Source organism: Marmota marmota, unplaced genomic scaffold, assembly GCF_001458135.2.
Source record: "Marmota marmota marmota unplaced genomic scaffold, marMar, whole genome shotgun sequence".
NCBI classification, from domain to species: domain Eukaryota; kingdom Metazoa; phylum Chordata; class Mammalia; order Rodentia; family Sciuridae; genus Marmota; species Marmota marmota.
The window spans coordinates 16,353,186-16,376,368 of record NW_025999949.1 but is presented as its reverse complement, the minus strand read 5'-3'; the positions used below and the strand labels follow the sequence as shown (position 1 = coordinate 16,376,368).

Below are 23,183 nucleotides of genomic sequence, written 5' to 3'. Positions count from 1 at the left end.
GAAGTTAATGAGGACCACACTCAAGAATTTATGGTTATCTAGAAACAGAGATTGGATTCAGAGATATCAAGTCCCAAATATCCTATCTGTAAGAATCCAAATAAGGATATGGAAATAGAGCATGTCTCACTCTAAAGCCAGGAACAGAGAGATACAGTGAGACAAGGAGCTGGGATGGTAAAGCCCAAACACCAAGAAACAAGAGTCAGGTCTTAACAGGACAGAAATCCAAAAGGAACTAGTTAAAATAAAACTAAATTAAAAAGCACCCCAGGAACCACTGACAAATGGTACTATGGTTGCTAAGAAAACCATGAGATGAGTAAGGCCATCAGGTTGGCCAGACCAGTTTGTGGGTGGACTAGGATGGGCTCATTTATATGTCTACTTAACATGATAGCCATCCTTCATGTGTGGCTACTTAAATGAAAATGTTTAAAATAAAAACCACTCTTATTCTTCAGTTGTACCAACCACATTTAAAGTTCTCAATAGCCATATTATACTCAATTATGAAATATTTTCTCTCGTAACAGAGGGTTCTTTTGAACAGCCTTGGTCTTCTGGAATATCGACGTTCATGGATTTCCATGACCAAGTTGACGAAGGGCATTAATGATCTAAATTCTGAGTCCATCCTGTCTTTACAAACTATCCTACATTTACAAAACAGCTATGATTAATGGAATTGGTAAGAATGAAATACATGCAAAAAATTATATAGACAAATGATGGGTTCATGGTTTTCAGGTGTGGCTCTGTTCAGGACTGGTGGAAGCATTCTCAAATTATACGGTGACAAACTCTTTATTGCTTTTGTTATCTCATCTCTCTCTGAATGATAAAGGGAAAGCAATCCCAAAATATCTGCAATGGTAAATTGTTTAATATGAAATTAGAACTTCCTGTCACTCTAAACTTGAAAACCTGTAGTCTGTAGTTAGTCTAGGAGTTGTGGTCCTCATCCATCGGTACACTTCAGTGAAGGCTAGCAACATGGATGCCCTTGCTCTGCCCTCTTCTCCTTTATATTGATTTTCTCGAGCAATGTAAAAACATGGAGCTGTAACTTTTGGTTCCCAGGACAGAGGAGGAGAAGTAGAATTGCAGTTGTTGGGGAGAAAGAAATGGTAGGTGAATTTGTAAAAATGAGCCAAAATTAGAAGGTCCCAGAAGGTAAACCTTTGCCATGAGCCAGGCCAGTTCCTCGATAAAAGGAAGCACTTACTCAGTGGAAGAAAAAGCTCCCCAAAGTGAAATTTCATTTCTTGCTCCTCCTCCTCTTTTTTCTTCTGTTGTTGTTGGTGATGACTGATTGAGCAATATAGTCAGACATTCTCTGATGACTTTCTTAGTGCATTTTTTTTCTGCTAACAAAAAGGATTGGGTGATTTATCATGAGAGGAGATTTATTTCTCACAGTTCTGGAGGCTGGGAAGTCCAAAGAGCAAGGTGTCAGCATCAGGCAAGGGCCTCCATGCTGCATCACAGGATAATAGAAGGGCAAAAAAGCACGTGCAAGACAGAGATAATTGGGCCAAACTCATCCTTACATCAGGAACCCTCTCCTGCAATTAAGGCATTAATCTACTAGTTAAGAACAGAATCCTCATGATGTAATCGTCTCTTTAAGGTTCCACTATTAACAATGTCACAGTGACAATTACATTGCAACATGCATTTTAGAGGCAGCATTCAAACCATAGCAATGACTAAATGCTTTCTGTGAGCAGGAAGGCCCATGATGTGTTCCTGACTTCCTAGGGAGAAATTTTTCAATCCCTGCAACTCTCTTAGGCTCTCTGAGTCTTGTTCTGCAATATGGCAGAAACTTTAGCTTAATCCTCTCTTCCAGGAATACAAGTAGTTAAATGAATAGCATTATCATTGTAACATATACTGAGATCCTAGTGTTGGGGTGGCTCCTAAAATGACACACGTGTTCCAATTGTCCCATAAAACAAGAGGTAGCACCATTCATCTGGTTGTTAGTTGAATTAATATTAGCAACATACATTCCCATATCTATTTTAATCCTGGGCCCAAAGGTGTGTATCCCTAAGAGACTTTTGAACAAGGCTTCACTCTTTACCTTCCATTTTAACCCTTAGATTGACTCTGTAGCGCCACTTGGTTATTATTTTTCAAGTGAAGAACTATACCTGCTCGATGCCACCCAAACGTCAGCCGCTTAGAGGGGGGCCTTGATGACAACCACAAGGAAAAGAGACTGAGCAGGAAACTGGTCAGGTCAATTAAGAGATGGGCAGCATCCGTGACAACAGCAAGACTCCCAGCAATGTGCCCACCTAAGGAATGCAGAATATCATAAGGCCCAGAATGCAGCTAGAATCACAGCAATTCTAACCATAGCTGATGAAAAAATGTTACCGACTCACCCAACTTTAGAAGAGAAAGGCATCTTTAAGTTGTTTTAATTTATTCCTTTTTCATAATATGACAGATAAAGAAATGGACCCATAAAGTCAATACGATTAAATTACAGAAAAATGAATTTCAAGGGAAAATTAAAGTATTTGAGATTGGGAAGTGTAGGGCACATGTGGAGAACATCCCAGTTAGACTGGAGCATACAGATTCTAAAAAGGGGAATATAGAAAGGTAATGCTTGTGGGGTATAGGCAGATTCAAAGGGTCTCAAGATGCCCCCTGAGGACCTGGACCTCTATCTGCAGACCAGATGCTGCCATCTGGCCCACAGATGTATAATTAATCGGCTTGTAGTTTTACCATAGTCCTTGCCACTTCTTTTTGTTCAAATGTTTTTTTGTTATCCACCTGAGTTCAAGATCCCTTTCACACATAGGGAGGAGCAGAATGGGAAAAGGGCAGGTACTGTCCAATGGGCATGTTGAATGCCACAACAGTCCAAATAGCATAGGAATTGAGCCCAGCAAGACTCCAAGCACGAGTCCAGCCTTGATTTTTCTCTCCATTTGAGATGTTTCCTCTTTATCCCTCTAATTCTCCTTTGAAAAGACCTCAGCCTCCAAACTAGAAATTAAAGGAAAGCCTTGTCCTTCTCTTCCTGAACAGGATTTGTCATTTGAGAGCAATAACCTTTATTGCTTTTACTACATCTTCCCAGAAAAGAGCTTTTGCTGACTGATTAGTCCTCCTACAGCTGTTTATTGCCTTGTGTACTACAAAGCAAGGGACTGTCAGTCATCAGGCCCTCCATCATCAGACTCACCTTGTCTTGCCTAATGATTAAAAAAAATTACAGAGATAGCTCATAATTGCAATAATCCCCACAGACCGTTGGCTCTAGCTGTACTTAATAACTGGTTTGTCAAAGTTTAATGGTCTGAAGCAAAGTAGTCTTCAAGCTTGTTACTGAGCTGTCAGTGCAAAAATCGGAATGATTCATTAGCCAAAAGGCAACATTTTGCTAACAAATCAGCTGTCCTTCCAATTATCCTCTAATGTTGTTCTATCTGCCAAACTTGGTCCTGATAATAAAGCTGTGTTAATAATGCATTATTTCTTGCCTGGAGAATGACTCCATGCAGATAAGCAGCATGCTGCAATCTCAGCAATGAATGATGATGATCCTGTGTGCTGCACAGAAATTGTAGTCTAAGTCAAGGAGATGGTCCTATAGGAATTCTTCAACAGGCTGTGCGGAGTCAGGAGACAATGAGAAAGAAGTGTTGCTTTGGAAGAAGCATGTTAATATGGAAGCCTGGGAATGAGAATCATTTTGCAACAATCAGAGCTGCTTATGAGAACCATCCAGAAAACTGTGGACAACCACTGCTGAATCCAATAGAGCAAATTGTTTGCAAGACGAAGTTTATTAGTGCACTTGCACTTGCTCCTGAAAGCATGGGAGGTTATTGACAATTAATTCAATCTTCCAGCCCGTATTTATTGAGCCTTACTGTGCATGATACCAGGGACAGAGTACACAAAGATAAATAAATCACAGTACCTCTCTTCAGTGATCTAACATTCAGTGCACTGAAGACCTGCTAAAGAGTCAGGAGACCAGAGAGCACTCGAAATATTGAGGAACTTTAGACAGAAGAGAGAAATAAGCATTAGCAAGAAGAAAAGCACTTTTCAGGAAGAGACAAGAACAGGGACACAGATACAGAGATGAAAGAATGTGGCATAATTGTGGAAATCAGTTGATATGAAGTATTGGCAAGACTAGAAATAGGACTTGAAAGGCAGGTTAGGGATACTTGTGTGGGGTATGTCATGCCAAAGAAGTTGAATGTTATTCAATGGGATAAGAGGATCTACTTCAGATTTTGAGCCAAGGTTGTTACATGATTGCATTTGCAATTTGGGAGAGATCTTTGCCAGAAATATGGAATATGGAAGATTCCTTCAGTCAAGGGATAAGGAGCTAGAGGTTAAAATGCTAAAGTAATAGCCACAGAAAAAAACCATAAAGGCATGAACTAAGGCTGTAGCAGTCATATTTATGGAATTCTTGACAAGACATGTTTTAGTCTGTTTTTGTTGTTTGTTTGTTTGTTTTTACCACCTGAATCAAAGACTTGAAAAGAACAATTTTAGAAGAGAAAAAGTTTATTTGTCATTCATGATTTCATAGGTCTCAGTCCACAGATGGTCAACTCCATTGCTCTGGGCCCAACCTGAGGCAGAACATCAAGGCAGAGTGCATGACAGAAGAAAGCAGATCAGGACATAACCATCAGGAAACAGAGAATACCCACTCATCAGGGACAAAATATAAACCTCAAAGGCACACTCGCAATGACATACCTCCTCCAGCCATATCCTACCTACCTGCAGTGATCACCCAGTTAATCCCTATCAATGAATTAATGCACTGATTAGGTTAAACTTCTCATGACTGGAGAGACTTTTCAGAGATATGAGCTAGAGGTTAAAATGCTACAGGAAAAGCCACAGAAAAATATGATAAAGGCATAAACTAAGGCTGTAGCAGTCATATTTATGGAATTCTTAGTAAGACATGCAGAACAGTGCACTTAAAACAAGGCAAGGGAGGCATTTTACCTCTGAATTTTCTTGCTTTGTCTCACCTCATATGTAAACCATAACATTCTGCCTTTGGCCACCAGATCTCATGCCCACCTCACAATGCAAAATACATTTAGTCCATTTTCAAACCCTCATAGTCTAACACTTCCAGTATTTCCCCAAAGTCCAGGTCCAACACCTCCACTGAGACAGTGTGAGTCCCTGTAAAAATTAAGAGCAAGTTACATATATCCAATATATAAAGGCACAGAATAAACATTTCTATTCAAAAAGGGAGAAATAGGAGCATCAAAAGAAAAGATGGGACCAAAACAAGTTTGAAATCTAGCTGGGAAAGAAAAGCCTATAGCTCCTTATCCAGCATCTGGGGCACGTGGCATCATGATGTTCTCTTCACAGAGCTTGAGTAGCTCTCCCCTATAGTCTTGCTGGCTGTGGCCCACAGTGCTATCCTTCCCAGCTTATTTCTGCTCAATTCCTGCAGTTTTCCTCAGCAGACATCCCATGGTACTGGCATCTCCTAATCTCAGCGGTATCCACTGTAGCTTCAGCATCCTTCTCACTTCACCCATTGCTCTCAGGTGCATCCTGCAGGAACTCCAACTCTGCTACACTTTGCCTGGCCTCCCAAGCCTTCCTTTGAAATCTTGGTGGAAATTTCCATGACCCCCAAAGTCCAGCATCCTATATTCCTGAAGAACCACTACCACCTGGTTGATGCCAAGGTCTGCTGTCACTTTGAAAAGTAGCCAACCCCCGGTCTGGCTACAGCAGCCTCTGCAGCAGCCTTTGGGTGCCTGGATGGCTGAGCATGGTGATATAACTTCCTAGGCCCTCCTGTATAAGAAGTATGTCCCACTGGTCTCTTCTCAAAGGAATTTTTACTTTTATACTATTGATCCAGAGATGGGTGTGGTCTTCCCAATTCCTGAGATGCTCTCATGCCATCTTTTCTATTTTTTCTGGGTAGAGTACTTAGCAGCAACTCTTTAGTGGCTATATTCTTTTCTTTTTCTTTTTTTTTTTTAACTATCACAGCTTCCTTAACGCCAGTTGTACTCACAGTTTTCTGGTCAAGCTGCAAGTTTTCCAAATCTTTCTGCTGTTTTCTGCTCCTGATTAGCACAGTAAACTTCACTAAAAACTGCTAACAATATCCATGTCACTGTCTGAATGCTATGCTACCTAGAAATTTCTTATGCCAAATTGAGAAATTTATTGCTTTTAAGTTCAGCCTCACATAAAGCCTCAGTACATGGGCAAAATATAGACAATCTCTTAGTCAGAATGTAACATGAATGTCCTCTATTCTAATTGCCAGTAGAATCCTTCTTGTCCTCTGAAACGTCTGGAGCTCAGTCTTTACTGTCCAAGAACCTATTAGCATTCTGGTCTTCTGAGCTCCCACTGGAATCACACATTAAGCTCTGCTTACAACAATCTAAAGCTTTTCCAACTTGCATCTCTAAACTTTTTTAAATTCCTCTCCCACAAACCAACTCTAAAGGCTTCTGAACCATTTGATTAGGTTAGTCACACCAACAACCTCACTTCTTGGGAACAATTTCTGTTTTAGTCAACTTTTTTGTCCCTGTGACCAAAATACCTAATACGAACAATTTTAGAGGAAGAAAAGTTTATTTGTTGCTCCTGGTTTCAGAGGTCTCAGTCCCTTGATGGCCAATTCTATTGCTCTGGGCCCCAAAGGAGGCATAATAACATCACAGAAGAAGTGTGTGGTGGAGGGAAGTAGTTCAAGACATGGCTACCAGGAATCATAGAGAGCTCTCACTCACCAGGGACAAAATATAAACCCCCAAGTTTCACCCCCAGTGACCATCTCCTGCCTACAGTTACCACCCAGCTAATCCCTAAATCAGCAGATTAATGCACTGATTAGGTCAAGCCTGTCATAATCCAATCATGTCACCTTTAAACTTTCTTCATTGTCTCATACATGAGCTTTTGGGGATACCTCATATATAACCCATAACAATCCCCATAATATTTTCCACAGAGAACAGAGGACTGTAAAAGGCAACTGTAAAAGGACTGACTGTAAAAGGCGACTGTTTATCTGACAACATTAAACTTGTGTCCCATTACTGGGCTACACTACATTGCATACTATTAATTGACATTTTAAAATCTATTTTAATTATCTTATAGATAGAAGTATTATACTGTACTATATAATATACTTTATCAAAATCTCATTGAGTTATTGTTTAACGAGTATTTAAAATCTACCACAGATTTTATAGCTATGTTTTAACATTTCTTAAGTTTTTAAGAACCTTGAAAAATAGCCACTGAGACACCCTGGCTGTACCCTTATCCAAAAGCATGTCGTTTCTCATCCCACCCAGCTATATCTTTCTCTTAGTAAGTGAGAAAATTTTTGCTCTCAGATACTTATCATCTTCCCCAGCATGCTCTCAGCTCTGTATTCCTGTCATGTTATCTCTTGTTTTCTCTACCCTGTTCAGCCCTGAATAAGCCTGCTTCTGATGCCTCTCCCTGACCATCCTCATTTTTTCCAGCAATGACATACTTGAGCTTATTTTTCTGAGTTCTCAGTGTCTGGGTGTTCATCTTTTCAGAGATATGAGTTTCCATCTGCAGCATAATAACTCCTCCTTATGGCTTTTCTACAGTGAGGAATTTTACAAGTAACCAAAAACAGCCCTGACTCAAAAAGTTCAAAGGCCCATGAAGAGTGGACATATTATGCTCAAATCCTTCCCTTCTTAGTTCTTTCTTCCTTCTGCTTTATACCCTGTGAAAGTGATCTCCCTAAACACAGCTCAGTGACTTACTTCTCCTTGTTCTAAATGTCAATTTCTCCCTGAGGCTTATAGGATAAATTTCATTCCCCAGCTGGGCCTCAATTTTTCTTGACCCTCCAACTACCATTCTGTTTATACCCCCAGTAACTACTGCACTTAACACTGCCTTTAGATAGATGCTAATCCAAACAAGCTTAAACAACAGTGATATCATAATTATTGGCTCACCTAAATGAGAAAAAAAAATCTGTGTGGGATTGGATCAGATATAGCCATCTCCTAGATTAAAAAAATGTCATCAGGACTCTGCTCTGTCTTCAATTGTTACCCTTTAACTATGCTAAAATAGACAGACTTCCTCCCTTCCCATGGGAAAGGTGGGTCTCTGGAAGCTCCAGGTGTCTATATCTTTAACTTAGTGGTCGTAGAAGAAAGGCAGAGAGTTTTTACTCAGCCTTCCTTTATGAAGACCCAGAGATTGATTAAAAGCCAGTTTGGCATCCCACAGTCCTTCCTGTGAGCAAGAAGTACTCAAGCCAAAAGGATCAGAATTACAACCAGAATAAAGGGGATGAGAAGGCTTGATAAACTGGAAATGCTGGCCACTTCAAACAATGGCACCCACATTACTAAACACATCATTCCCTGTTCTCTTTCCCACCTATCCACTAGAAATCTTTCAAGGTAAGGTCTCATATTTATCACCTCTTGGACTACAGCAGTAAATAGGGTACTGTTTATTCAGGCCCTTCCATCTGAAAAACACTTCTTATCTTCTGTTTGTCCACATTTCAGTCTCTACCCAGGGCTTTCTCAAAGCTTACATCCTGCAGAAAGACTTCCTGGATTCCCAAAAGTGGTCTGAAAAGTAATAATTACTTTCTCGAATAGGGTCAAGAACAGCTTTGGAGAGGAGGTGAACTGTGGATCCAAGTCCTGAATTATGGCCAAGATTTCAACTACTGTAGAGAATAAGAATAGGATTTTTGCATTCAACAACAACTAAAGCAAAAGCTATTGGGACTCCAAGGTACTATAGGTATTTTGAAGAGAATGAATATGTGCCCTGACTAAAACAGAGTAGTCAGGTAAGGATGGGGTAAGAATTAATAGTCAGTTTGGTAGAAAGATTGTAGAATGTCTGAGAAACCAAAGAAAGAATTTTTCATTTTGTTATAGATGCCAGAGCTTTCCAATATATTGATTTCTTTTTACTTGGGTATGCCAAGTGAGATCTAACGCAGTGGCAGCTTGTAAACCAGTCTGTTCCAGCTATAAGCACCCTTATCAGTTTAGGTCAGTGTTCAGCAAAATTCCCTCTGCTTGCCGAAACAGGGAAAAGTCTTTGAACCACTGAACTAGACAAAGCGAAGCCACGTGGAGAATTTTGAAGACAGTAATAACATGATAAGAGCAATGTTTTAGGAAAATCAGCTTAATATCAATACCTTCAAAATCCAGATAATTGTCAGTACCAGTGTCATTCCCCTACTGACATACTTCTGACTCTAGGTAGGTTAGATTTGAATTCATGGTCTCTAACTGTAGGAGTGAGAAGGAAAGGAGGAGCTTAGTTTACATTTTGTCATCTCTTACATGAGCAATTGTCCACAGTTATGAAATATATATATATATATAGTGTTATCTAAAAAGAAAGAGATAACCATAATATTTTATAAGTTGTTTGGTTTCTTTATGGATGGAAAATTATTAAAATTGTTTTCCATTTTAGCACACATAATTTTAAAATTTAAAAACTTAGGAAAAGAACAACAAAGAGAAAACTATAGTTAAATTTTAATTATTCAACTAATATTTGTATTCTTAAATTAACTTATATTCAATAAAATCACAATTAGATTTGTGGGAGAACTGAAAGAAATGATGCATGTTTAATTAGAATAACAAACAGGAATAAATAGCTGTTATTTTTTCCTCTTAAGAATAGGAGGATACAACAGATTTTATAATATAAAAATTCTACATCAATTATGTTATTGAGAGAATAGGAACTCAGATCAATGAATGACCTTAGATATATACTTTACTATTTATAAAAGTTTGATAGATAATAAACAATCAAATATTAATGAGGAAAATTATTTTACCATAAGTTAGGCTAAGAACTGTTGGCTATTTAAAAAAAAAAAGAATTTCAATCCATTTTACTTTCACATTGATTTAAAAATTAAATGCTAAAATTTGAACAACTATTAAACATGTCATTTATCTTCTCAATAAAAGGGGAAGGGTTATTAAACATTAGTATACTAAAATAAATCAGAATGAGAAGTTTTATATACTACTTATGTAAAATTTAAAACTTTTAGAAGGCAAAGCAAAAATTAAAAGGTAAAAGACACCTATGCTTTGGATCTGGAATCTCATGTTGATTCCAGGAGCTAATGTGTGGAAGGCTTAGTTCCCCATGCAGTAAAATTCAGAGGGGGTACCTTTGGGCAGTGATTGGAACATGAGGGTTCTAACCTTATCAGTGGATTAATAATTCATAATTTGATGGACTGTTGGGAGGTGGTAGAATTTTGGTGGGGAGGAGTCTAGATGGCTTGAAGAGTGGATTTTGTTCATATTCATATTCTCTCTCTTTCTCTCCTCTCTCCTTCCCAACTGCCATGAGGTAAGCAGTGTGCTCTCCTCCATGATGTTCTGCCTCATGAAAAGCCCAGAAAGGATGGCTCCAAGTGACCATGGATTGAACATCTGTGGTCTGAGACCTCTGAAACTATGGGCCCCAAATAAACTTTCCCTCCTCTACACTATTCTTGTCAGGTCTTTTTGGCCACAGCAGTGAAAAAGCTGATTTAAAACAGTGGCCTTCAACAAATAATTTCTACTTCAAGAAATTGCTTTGAAAGGATTAACAGAAAGGCAGACAGAGTTTATTCAAGATTTTTCATTGCAGTCTTGTCCACAAGGAAGAAAAAACTCCCTAAGTGTCTAACAACAGAGAAATGGTTATGTAAATTACGGTGAGCATATTATAGAATATTGTTCAGGCATAAAAATGTTTTGGAACAGTATGTGAAGGCATAGTGAAAGGCGTTCAATATGCTCTCCATTATGTAAAAGAAACAACCTGTGAGCCACGCATAAAAAAATATATTGCACAAAATATTCGGTAATGTTATTGAGGTTAACACTCAAATGGGTTAAAATAATGATTTTGTTTTGCCTTCTTCTATTTTCCAACTTATCTATGGTAAGCATATTGTTACTTTATTCTTATAGAAAATATTAAATCTTACGCTTAAGGAAGAACTTAGGCAACCCTCCCATAATGATGCAGGATTCCGTTTGTTTGCTGGGTTAGCCGGGGGAGTGTTCCCGGGCAGTACTCACCCACGAACTCCGCAATCATGAAGATGAAGCATATTGCCGAGGCCGCGCAGAGTTTCCACTTGGCTTGCGCTTGCTCCTTCACCCTGCTCTCCGTGGCCTTGGAGTTGCTGTGGCAGTGATAAATGCCTCCTGCCTCAGGTGCCTCTGGCTTCTCTCCAGGACATTGATCTTTATTCACAGGTTTCTGTTGGAGTTCCGCACTGTGGTTGGGTTTGACAGAAGCAAAAAGTGAGCATCATTGCAAACCCCTCGCAGACAGCCCTGCTGTTCTCAGAGCTGCTGTTAAGACGTTTGCTAACCAGCCCGGAAGTTTTAGTTCACAGATCCCCCTACAAGAAAGTATCGAGTGTTCGGAGCAAGCAAGGCATTCCCTTCTGTATCCACAAGTACTGCAAGTTTTACTTTTATTCAGCGAAAACATTTTCTTATCCATATCAACCAATGATTAAGAGACATCAAAGGGCAGGAAAAAAGAGGAAGATCGACTTTAATGCAAGACTTCCCCAGTTATTTCACTTGGAACTGGGCGATAATAAAATCTACCAGGGGACATTGCATGATATGTTTATGTGAGACTGACTGAGGGTTCAGGCACATGGCAACCCGGTTACTACTTGTCCTTCTGAGTCCGTAAAGACCTTCAAAAATTTTCTTACCACCACTCCTTGGTAGACAAACTCTACCAATCAACGTCATGCTAGAGTGAAACCTGCTCACCCTTCTCAAAGTAGGCCCTGAGTATCAGTTCTGCCAGAGCATAAAAGTGTGATTTAGAGCCATTCATGGAATCCTAGAATTTCATAAATGGAAAGATCGTAGATAGCATTTAATCCAACTGCAGAATTTCTCAGCTGAAGTAACTAAGGTTCAGAGAGGTTAAGTAACTGGCAGAGGTTCAATGGTGAGGAAATGATCGGGCAGAAAGGCCAAACCCATTGTCCTTCTACCATTCCACGTGCTGCTTCCCTATCCCAATATCAGTATGCCTGAAACCCATTTTTACTCATGGAGATGTCAGTGTCCAAGGATCTTAAACTAATAAGATTTTTAAATTTTAAAATAAACTTATTTGAAAATATTAATGAGATTCTTGGAATTAAGAACTTCACAGTTCTGGATCTGAAAGGAAAGAAAGAAGGGGGGGGCAGAGAAGGAAGGAAGGAAGGAAAAAGAAAAAAGAAAGAAAGAACAGGGCAATAAATTAGCTTCTGCTTGAGAAGTGATTTCATTTGGCTTATTACCATTAAAAACCTGATGGTTTGAGTTTAGCTGATTATTATTATGTGGCCTCTAACATTATATCATATTTTTGGAATGAATAAGCGATAGATAGATAGATAGATAGATAGATAGGCAGACATATTCATTATAGAAAATCTAGACTCACAAAAAAACACAAAACCAAGAGAAAAATTGCTGGTAATCATATCAGTAGGTTAGATTTGAATTCATGGTCTCTAACTGTAGGAGTGAGAAGGAAAGGAGGAGCTTAGTTTACAAGACACATCTATATTAAAGATAAAGTTAAAAGTAATGATATAGAAGATTTAACACTGATAAGATTGTAACTATGTAGAACTAGGAATCAGGTTCTGAAGCTGCATCTCTGTTAGGATCCTGCTGTATTCCTGTCATTCATATCCACTGAGTTGCAATCATGTGGTTTGGGTAGAATTTACCCTATTCTCAGCTATCAGAGTCAGCCTGGTTGGATTTAGCATTGGATATGATATTTATATGTGTCTGTGTGTGTATTCAGTGAGAGGCACTAGCTCACAGTCTTCAGTGGTTCCCAAAAGGGTCCATGACCCCACAAGAAGTTAAAAAACAAAGTTAAAATACATTCCTCATCACTTCATTAAAGCAACATGATCTAGATGTCTCTAGATGCAGAACAGGCTCTGGATCTGAAAAACAATGGGAATTCTAAGAAGTATTATTTTAAAGGGTTATAAAAATAGTAAATGCTATGAGGCATCAAAAAATGAAATATGAATTTGCTATTAACGAATAAATCCCAATAGATTCTCATGCATTCAAATGTGGTCAAAACTTTGAAGAGTAGGAATAATAGGCTAAAGTGCATCAAGAAGAAAAGGTAGAGAGAGGAGCAGAGATAAAAGAAACATTAGAAATTTTATGCAAGTAGTCTTGAACTGAATTAATCTGTTTAAATAGGATTTAGAAAATGAAGCTTTATTTGTATAATCTTAGGTAGGTTTTTATTTTCTAAAGTGAGATACAATCAACAGGGCTTACTAATATACAATGTCAGTTAAAGGGAACAAGAGAAGGGTGGGACTTAAAGATGTCTCATAAGTTTCTATTTAGAACATCAAGAAGATGGGCATACAGATTCCTGAGATGGGGTTAAGTAGATGGCAGTAGTGTGGAGACTGAGGACGTGGGTGCTGGCATCCCACCACCTAAGATGAACTCCCAGCCTTACCATTCACTAATCTTATGACTGTAGGATAATTACTTAACCTCTCTGTGCTTTAATTTCCTCATGATAGCATATCTCTCACAGGGTGGCTGTGAGATGTAGCTAGTTCATAGAAATACTTCAAGTGTGTCTGGAACAAGATAAGTGTACATTTTTTTAAAGTTGTTCTTAAATAATGGAACTGCATTTTATTATTGCCATTGTTCTTCCAAAAGAATAAAGTAAAGTATGTTTGAAAACGACTTTTGGAATAAGCACTTTTATAATTAAGCCTTTATTACAGTTTGGATATGAGGTGTCCCCAAAAAGCTCATGTATGAGACAAAGCATAAAAACTTAGAAGTAAAGTGATTGGGTTATGAAAGCCTTAATCTGATCAGCAAATCAATCCCATGATATGATTAACTGAGTGGGAACTGAAGGCAGGAAGTATGCAGCTGGAGGAGGTAGAGCATTGCGGATGAGCCTTTGGGGTACATAGTTTATAGCTGGAGAGTGAAATCTCTCTGCTTTCTGATCATCATATGAGCTGCTTCTCTCTCCACCACACTCTTCTGTAGTGATGTTCTGTCTGCCTCACTTCAAGCCCCCAAGGAATGGAGGTGGTTGTCAATGGACTGGGTCCTCTGAAACTGTGAGCCTCCAAATAAACTTTTCCTCCTCTACAATTCTTTCAGTCACAGCAGCAAAAAAGCTGACTCAAACAGCCTTGAATAATCAAAAACCAAAATTTTTTGGCTTTCCCTTTGTCTGCACCCATTATTCTAGCCAACTCCAGTGACAACAAGATTGGAGATGGACTCTCTGTTCCTAAAGAAGAATAAATGTCACAGAGGGAGAGAACATTTCTGTAATTCCTTAGCATATCTTGGCTTCTGTTTCCCCTGCTTACCTACTCTCCTTGTCTGCCCTGAGATAATCCTGCACTTTCAGAGCATGGAAGCCTTTCTCAAACATAGTAGATGTCCAGTACATATGTGTTGGGATTCTATCTCACTTAATGTTTGTGAAATAAATGAGTGATGTGAAAGAAGCAGTTTGAGGGGGGAAAGAAGTAGTTTAGGGGAAACAGGGGGACAGGCATGTTCACATAATTAGATGTAACTTCTTGTCCTGGAAATGAACCAATCATCCACCTTTTAGCAGCTTTATTAAGATAAAATTCACCTACCATGCAAAGGACCGACCCATTTAATATATATAACATAATGGTTTTTAGCATATTCAGAGTTGGATGGTCAGCACCCAAAAGAAGAAACGCTTTATCCATTAGCAGTAATTTTCTAATCTCCTGACATCCATCTCTTCAGGCAACCACTAATTACATTCTGTCTTTATACATTTGCATTTTACATAAATGGAGTGAATGGCTTCTTTCATTCAGCATAATGTGTTCATGGTTCATCCATAATATAGCAAATATCACTACATCAATATTTCATTATTTTTATTTCCAAGTAATACTCCCTGGAATGGATATATACTATTTCATATATTTGTTAATTGTTTCCTTTGGGGGTTCAGGGGAATAATTATGAATAATACTTCTATGAAAATTTTATGCAAGTTATTTATTTCTCTTGAATAAATACCTAGGGATGGAATTCTTGTGTCATATCGTAACTATGTTGAACACCTTGTGAAACTACCAGACTGTCTTTCAAAGCACTGTACCATTTTACATTCCCACACACAACATATAAGAACTCCTATTTCTCCATATCCTTGCCAACACTTGTTATTGTTTTATTTTATCTTTTCTTTAGTGTAAACATCCTACTGGTTATGAAGTAGTTATCTCACTGTGATTTTGATTATTATTTCCCTGATGATTAATGATGTTGAGTATATTTAATGTGTTTTAACATGCTTATTATATGTTTATTTATTTAATAAATGTATAATATCTATCTGAATTCTTCACACATTTTTAAGTTCATTTATTTATCTTTAAAATATTAAATTATAATAATCTTTTATTTATTCTGATACACAGCCTTAATCTGATAATTAACAAATATTTTCTCCTAACCCATGGTTTATTTTTCTTGATGGTATTATTTGTAGAATGAAATATTTTATTTCAATGCTTTCCTATTTGTATAAATTTTATGTTGTCACCTATAGTTTGGATTTGTAGTAAGAAACTATGACATAACCCAATTTAAAAAACTTTCAGCCATTATTTCTTTGAATATTTTTCTTCTCCTTTCTCACTTTCCTTCTTGCATTCCTATTATGCTTATGTTAATGTGTTAGATTCCATATCACATTTCCCTGAGTTTATATTAACTTCTTTGCAGTCTTTATTCTTTGTTGCATAGTATCTATTGCTCTATTTTCAAGATTATTGATTCTTTTTCTCTGTTGCATCCTGCCAGTAGAAGAGTTCTACTGTTAGGCCCCTTCATCAATTTTATAAAATTTCGTTTATTATACATGTAAATCCTAGAATTTACATTTTTATATACATTTTTAAATTAATATATTCTATTAATTGATATCCTCCATTTGATGTAACATTATGATCACATCTATCTTTAATTCCATAAACATTATTTCCTTTAATGATTTTAGTGTATTTATAATATTTGTTTTAAATCATTGAATTCCAAGTCTAATATCTGGGCCTCCTTAAAGGCAGTTTCTATTGCTTAGCTTTTTACCAAATATAGGTTGTTCTTTCCTGTTTTTTGCATCTCATGAAATTTTGTTGAAAACTGGAAATTTTATATAGTATGTTGTGGTAATTCTGAATACCGATTCCTTGTTGGCTTTTTTTAAACATTTTCTTTAGTTGTCAATGGACCTTTATTTTATTTATTTATATGTGGTGCTGAGAAGCAAACCCAGTGCCTCATACATGCTAGGCAAGTGCTCTACCACTGAGCCACAACCCCAGCCTCCTTGTTGACTTTTTATTATTGTTTACTTATTATTTGTTTAGTGGCTTGTCTAGTATAGTGGAATCTATTTTCTCTGGCTTTATTCAATGTGCGGACTCTGTTGTCATGCCTCTTAGATACATTGTTGGCCACATGCACAGTCATCCTTATCCTTCTTTCATCCCTTGGGAATGGAGACTATTTTGGTTGTGTTCATTTTGACTGCTTCTTCTTATGGCTTCAGTATTAAGCTTCTGATTACTCTGCCTATATTGGTATTACACTCAGATTTTGGCCTCTTTAATTGCTTGATGACTACTCCACAGTTTTCAACAATGCCTTGAGACACCAAATGCTCCAATAAATTTGTGCCCTGCATTAGTCAGCCTGAGCTGCTATAATAAAATACCATAGATCGGGTGACTTAAACAACAGAATTTTATTTTCTCACAGTTCTGGATGCTGAAACCTCATGATCAAGGCACTAGCAAATTCAGTTTCTAGAGAAGGTATCTCTTGATAGCTTATAGATATCTGCTTTTTGGTTATATTCTCAACAGAGATTTTCCTCAGCATACATCCACAAAGAGAAAAAAATGATCTCTCTGCTTTCTCTTCTTATAAGAACACTAATCTACTCAGATAAAGGCCCCACTCTTACAACCTTATTTAACCTTAATCCATTCTTTAGGGGCCCCATCTCCAATTTAGCCCCATTGAGCATTCAGGCTTCAACATATGAATTTAGGGAGAACTTAAACATTTATTTAATAACAGACTATTTTAGGGGTATTTGAGGCTAACTTTTGAGGTTAGCACCAAGTCCAGAAGGGCTCTTCTTACCTTTGTCCTACCTTATCTACTTCTGTTAAATATCTATCTCTTCTACCTTTAACTTGTTACTATAATGGAGCAATCAGCCTATTCGTAATTGCTCACCAGAAAAGTCTTTGTTGTTTTCAATAGCAGCACTCTTATGCTTGAAAATCCCTATTCTTTGTTCCAGTATTATTTCAACTTGTGTACCATCAATCATCAAATGGAAAGATACATGGCTCTTTATTCTTGTGCCTTATTTTTGCACCATTCACCAAGAGCAGGTGGGTTGGAGAGTGACCTAGTTCTCTTGGAGTGACACTTACTCTGTAAGTAGAGTGCTAAATGAAGATGTTAACCCCTGGTGTTCTTTGCTTGTGCTGCCTAAAACAGAACTTCTATTTTATGAGCAAGCTGGGACAGGAGTATTCTGAACCTTACTGAGTAGACATTTTACCCTATGAGTGTGGGTTGGGTGAAGAAAGGGAACCATCTTCCTTTTTTGCCACATACATGTTACATAGAGGTTCTGAAATATAAATCTGGAGCAATAAGTGATTCAAAATACTTTTTCCTGCAAGGATGAACTATAGCCTTCAATTAGAATCTGGGAGGAGAGGTATCTCTGTCTTTTGGCTACAACTATTCAAAGCACAGCTACCATCACACTGCACTTTTGGATGGGAGGAGGTAATAGACAGGTCTTGACTTAAATGCCCCTAACTCTCACTTCTCACTAAGACTTGGTGGGTTTTCTTGAATAAGTAATATTCAATTTTCTGCATGTCCTTAAGATAGATAGATAAGATAGATAGAATATGTAAATTTTCACCAGTTAAATCATTGTTGAAAAGACTCCAGCAGTTTATCCCTACCAGCTGTCCCTGCCCTAGCTTCCCTGCATTGCTTTAATATATGATTTGAAGAAAAAGAGAAACCCTATTCCTCCCACCCAGGGCCAAGAAAACATATCAATTGTGTATGTCAATTTTACACAAATATCATTTTGCTACCATGAATCCCATTACTAAAACAGGAATTGAGAAGAAAGTGAAGAGTGCACAATAGTGTTCATGGTACCTACAGGGCCCACTACTAAGATTTCTTGTAGTAAAAAATGTGTATAAAATGAACTCCAATGACTTTTCATCCTATCTATACATGCCATCAATAGTTGGAATCTTTTGCCCCACCTCTGGAATCTGAGTCTTGAGACTTGCTTTAATACATTAAGGGTGGTAAAAATGATGCTCTGCCAGGGTTGGACCTAGCCTATCTGAGAGCTGTCAGTATCCACAGCTGCTTTCTTGCTACCCTGCACTGCCATATAAAGAATTCCAGGCTAACCTGATAAAGTGAGTCACCGTAAAGAGAAAGAAGCCATGGGAAGAAGAACAAGACCATAGACAAAGGCCAGCACCTAGACCCCAGGCATGCAGGTGGAGCCATCTTGGACCTTGCTGCCCAGCTCAGACACCAATAGAATGCAGCCTCCTGGGAAAAGCCAAGAGATTCCAAATGGAGTCCACCCCAATTCCAAACTACAGAATCATGAGTAGTAAAATGAAATGTTGCTCAAGCCACCATATTTGGGGATAGTTTGTTGGATAACAACAGATACATGAAACACTCCCTTTGTGGAATTACAGGGTAAAGTTTCCTCCAGATTAATTAACAGTAGGTAAAACTTTAAATAGCAATCTAGTGATGAGTAGAAGAAAAGAAAGGAAGGAGAAAAGAGAAGGAATATGAAGGAACAAAGTCATTTATGAAATAGAGACAGGGGAAAATACATGACAAAGGAGATGGACGAGGTATACAAAAGAAATGAGCAGGAGAACTGAGGTGTACAGGACCTCAGGAGGAGCTAGGTGAAGGATGCAGAGGGCACGTGATGGACGTGCAGGTGCAGATGAAAGGGGAGTCCTAGGCTGACAAACAGAAGGCCTGGGTCTGCATCTCAGCTCTGCCGTACTGAGCCATCTGACCTTAAACAAAGCATTTGCTATCTCTGGTACTCATTGCCTACCTAGTAAAAAGAAGGAGCAGGGTAAATCATCTCCAGATTTAGTCTTTTTATTTGACCAGCAAATAAAGATGACTTCGAAAAATACTATGTCTTGAAAACCATGCCCATTGATGAGGTGAATGAGAACTATAACAATAAATGGTTTTGTGTATGTGTGTGTGTGTGTGTGTATGTTTGTGTGTGCGCACACACAGGCCACAGAGTGCTAATAGTCTATCTTAACAAGAAAAGAAATACTGTGGTTTCTATGACATAGAGATGATCTGTTAGCAATGTCCTTAGTGTTAAAAATTTGTCACCCAAAATTTCTGCCTGACTTAACATAAGGCTTTGTTTTTGGTGTTCATGACCAAAATAAATTACATCTCATCTAAGAAACAGCTATTCCAATATGAGATAATACAGATGCTAGATTCTTTGTTAAATAGTTTTTTTAAAAGCAAACTTATAAATATCCTTTAGAAAAAAAATTGCTTTGCAGTTACTAAAATATTTGATGCTATCAAACATATATTGCTATTCTTTATAATATTAATTTGGTTCCAGGAAACAAACAAAAGCATTACATATTTACATGTTATTTATGAGTAAGTATTCTCTTAAATTCTGTTCCCAAGGTGAATTCATTTCAGATGTTAATTCATTTATTTGTATATACTGAGTGTGTTCCTCATAAGTCCCCATTCTGATTGATCTTCCAAAACACGCCAAGATCTCTTTCTTATACGTTTCTCTCTTTACTGTGCCATGGTCTCAATCTGATATACATTCTCTGATCCCGCATTCTATGCAGGGACCCCCAAACTTACTCCAATTCCATTTTATTTTCCAATCCTTAGGCTGTTAACTTCTGGAGGAAAAAAAGCTCTGAAGCCAAAGTTCAACCAAGACCTAGGTTCCCTTGATGTAGTCTCATCAAATGCCCCCAGCATGCTATTTTTAATTGCCCTTTCTTATGTGTATTCTACAATAGACTCTAAAGTTTCAAGAGGACAGAAACCTAGGACCAGGAATATTTTCTTTTTTGTCATACATCCAAAATTTAGCACAGGTACATCCAATCAATATTTGTTGAATATGAAAAAAATGAACAAGTACATTGCATATAGCACTGTGGGAGACAGTAAAAGGAATTGAAACTGTAGAACATTAAATTTTGCAATGTTTACTATAACATATCTATTGATATAAAATAATTAATTTTATGATCAATATAACCATAATTTCCCCCATTGTAGTAAAGACTTAATTGTTTCTAAATATAACTAATACATTTTATGATCTAGAATTGGAGAGCAATTGAGAGAAGGAAAAGCAAATATATTAGATGGTATATGTCTATTTTCTGTAAAATAAAAAAGACCAGAGGAAAAAATGCTTTACTAAAAATGTTTTCATCATGCACTTAATAGATATTTAAGGAATCAAATCAACTATATAGAGTATTGCACTTTTCAGAGTATGTATTATATGAGTCAATCAGTTGCTTCTAAAATGTTCCCAAATGCCCCCAAGTTGCAAAACACTCAGAAGCAACAGCGTCCGAGCATTTGTTGAATATTTAAGGCATGGAAAGTGAAGAAGCAGACAGAGATGTCTGTTACCTGTCTAGTGTGAAAGCGTACATCTTAGGGGCTTTGTCATTCACCAGGGAAGTTCTTTCAAGAAACTCCATGGTGGCCCGGATAAGAGCTGTTGTTGTCGACGTTGTTGTTTGATTCACTGTCCAGTTTTGGAAGCAAAGCCGCACTGCAATTATTCACACACTTCCCAAAGAAAATAGAAAAAGCCTTCCAGGACTTAAATTAAGGAGCCTCCCACGTCAATCTTCTTGGTAGGTTTATGAAATTACAGCCTCCTTGGAACATCACCTGGCCATAGAAACTGCCTCCCTGGGAGACTTGCAGGTGGGATCATATGAAGTATGAAGTGTGTGTGTGTGTGTTTGAGAGAGAGAGAGGAGGGAGAGATTAAATTGTGCTTTCTAAAAGGTAGAGAAGCTTAAGGGTTTCCTACCAAATGCTGATGTAGGGATTTGACCTTCAGAGCACACCTGAGTGAGCTACAAATAGCTACCCTTCTGTACACCAGTCTCTTGGATTTTTTAATTTTATTTTCCTTTTTTATTCATTTATTTATTTTGCCTCACTCTTTCCTCCTACCTAAAAACATTTCTTCTGGGACTGAGTTCTAAGATGATCTGCAAGCAGTTGTCAGGATTTGCTTCTTTTCCCCTAGGAATATTTAGGAATTTTTCTACTGAAGGGGAGGACAAGGGTCACTAGTCACTGAAGTCGGTGTTCTGAACCTGTTCCTGGTACAGCAGCTTTGAAACCCTTTGACAGGCAGAAGAAGGGTAGACTCTGCTTCCAAGTAAATAACATCCCTCACTCACAGGAGAACTGGAGTGAATCGTGTTCTCCCTGGCCAGGGTCCACACTACTGAGGATAAATGACTCACCCAGGAAACCCTATCAGGCATACCAATCACAGCTCTCAGGAACGGAGCTTTCTAAGCTGCTCCCCAGAGACCTTCAATTCACAGCTCCTGGTAATTGACATTCTACTTCATTACAAAACACTTCGTTTCCACACAGGAGAAGGAGCTATAACCCATTGACAAGCGCTAGGTCAACAGCAGGTATTTGTATGTGACCACAGACTTGCACAGATGCATAAAGAGGTAAGTCAGGGCGGAATGGAAAAAGCGGTGAGCCCCTGACCCTGAGCCCTCCTTGCCTTCTCCCTCTGTTTTCCCTCTGTTGAAAACAGTGGTATAGTCCCAGAATAACCCTGTGGCCCAGTGTCACAGAAAATTTCCCATCTTGTTGAGTGAAGCTCTCTCACTAAGATAAATATCATCCCCTATCAGAAGAATGGGGCTCAATCGTGATGGAAGTTGGCAGTGAGAAGAGAAGCTGCCCTTGGCAAGGAGGAAGAATGTAAGATCTCCTGTCACTTCTGTGGTGGAACTGCCCCTCTTACAAATCATAAGACTTCAAAGACCATCACATATGACATAAATCACCAGGTGTAATCATATGGCCCTATTGCCTAACTGACTTTTAACTTTCTGTTGATGGTGGGGAACCAGAGAAATAACTCTGGGGAGGTCATCTGTCCTTGAGGGAAATGGCCTGAAATTTTGGGTCTTTTACAGAAGACCGACCAAAGTATTTCCTTCTCAAAGTGCTTATCCTTAACTTTGCAAAATAATAGGTTACGCTGTGGAGGCAAAATTAGGAAACCAGAAAAGAAGAATGAACCCACTTTTGTGAAATGGTACCATGCTTTACAGCTTGAATCATTTGTAAGTAGTTTCTAGCACATATAAGAGAATTAGAATTCAAGTGAATTAATGTTAAAAAACAATAAGGGGAATATTTAAAAACAGGCTGAAATCCATTAATGATAGGAGGAAAAAGAGAAGCAATATTCATAGGCAGGAAAAAGAATATCTAGCTATAGATAACAGGCAAAGCAAACAAACCCCCAAATCAATCTTGGAGTCAGAGATTCCATATCGTAGCTTTTCTCACTAGTATGAACATGGATACATAGACATACTTTTATCTGAGTCTGTGAGTGTGTGAATCAGCTTTCCATCAGTGTGAAAAGTACCTGACAAAACAACTTAAAGAAGGAAAGCCTTACTTGGCTCAATTTCAGAGGCTTCAGTTCATGGTTGGCTGACTTCATTGCTTTGAGTCTGAGTGACGCAGAACATCATGGTGGAAGGGCCTAGTGGAAGAAGGGTGTTCACTTCATATAGCAGAGAAACAGAGAGAAAGGAAGGGGCCAGGGACAAGCATAGTCACCAAGAGTAAGCCCTCAAGGACCTACTCCCTCCAGGT

The 23,183-nt window shown here is 38.1% G+C and overlaps 1 protein-coding gene across 1 annotated transcript in view; it reads right to left on the bottom strand.

Moving 5' to 3' along the window:
- The window catches only part of Slc30a8 (solute carrier family 30 member 8), a 37,468-nt gene extending 16,216 nt beyond the window's left edge, over positions 1 to 21,252 (bottom strand). Inside the window, exons 1-3 of the mRNA XM_015486512.2 lie at positions 20,934 to 21,252; positions 11,154 to 11,353; positions 2,163 to 2,309 (exon numbers count right to left, since the gene is read on the bottom strand). Coding sequence (XP_015341998.1) covers positions 2,163 to 2,309; positions 11,154 to 11,353; positions 20,934 to 21,004 — 418 coding nt within the window. The 5' untranslated portion in view covers positions 21,005 to 21,252. The remainder of the gene's footprint in view (positions 1 to 2,162; positions 2,310 to 11,153; positions 11,354 to 20,933) is intronic.
- Positions 21,253 to 23,183: the final 1,931 nt, after the last annotated feature.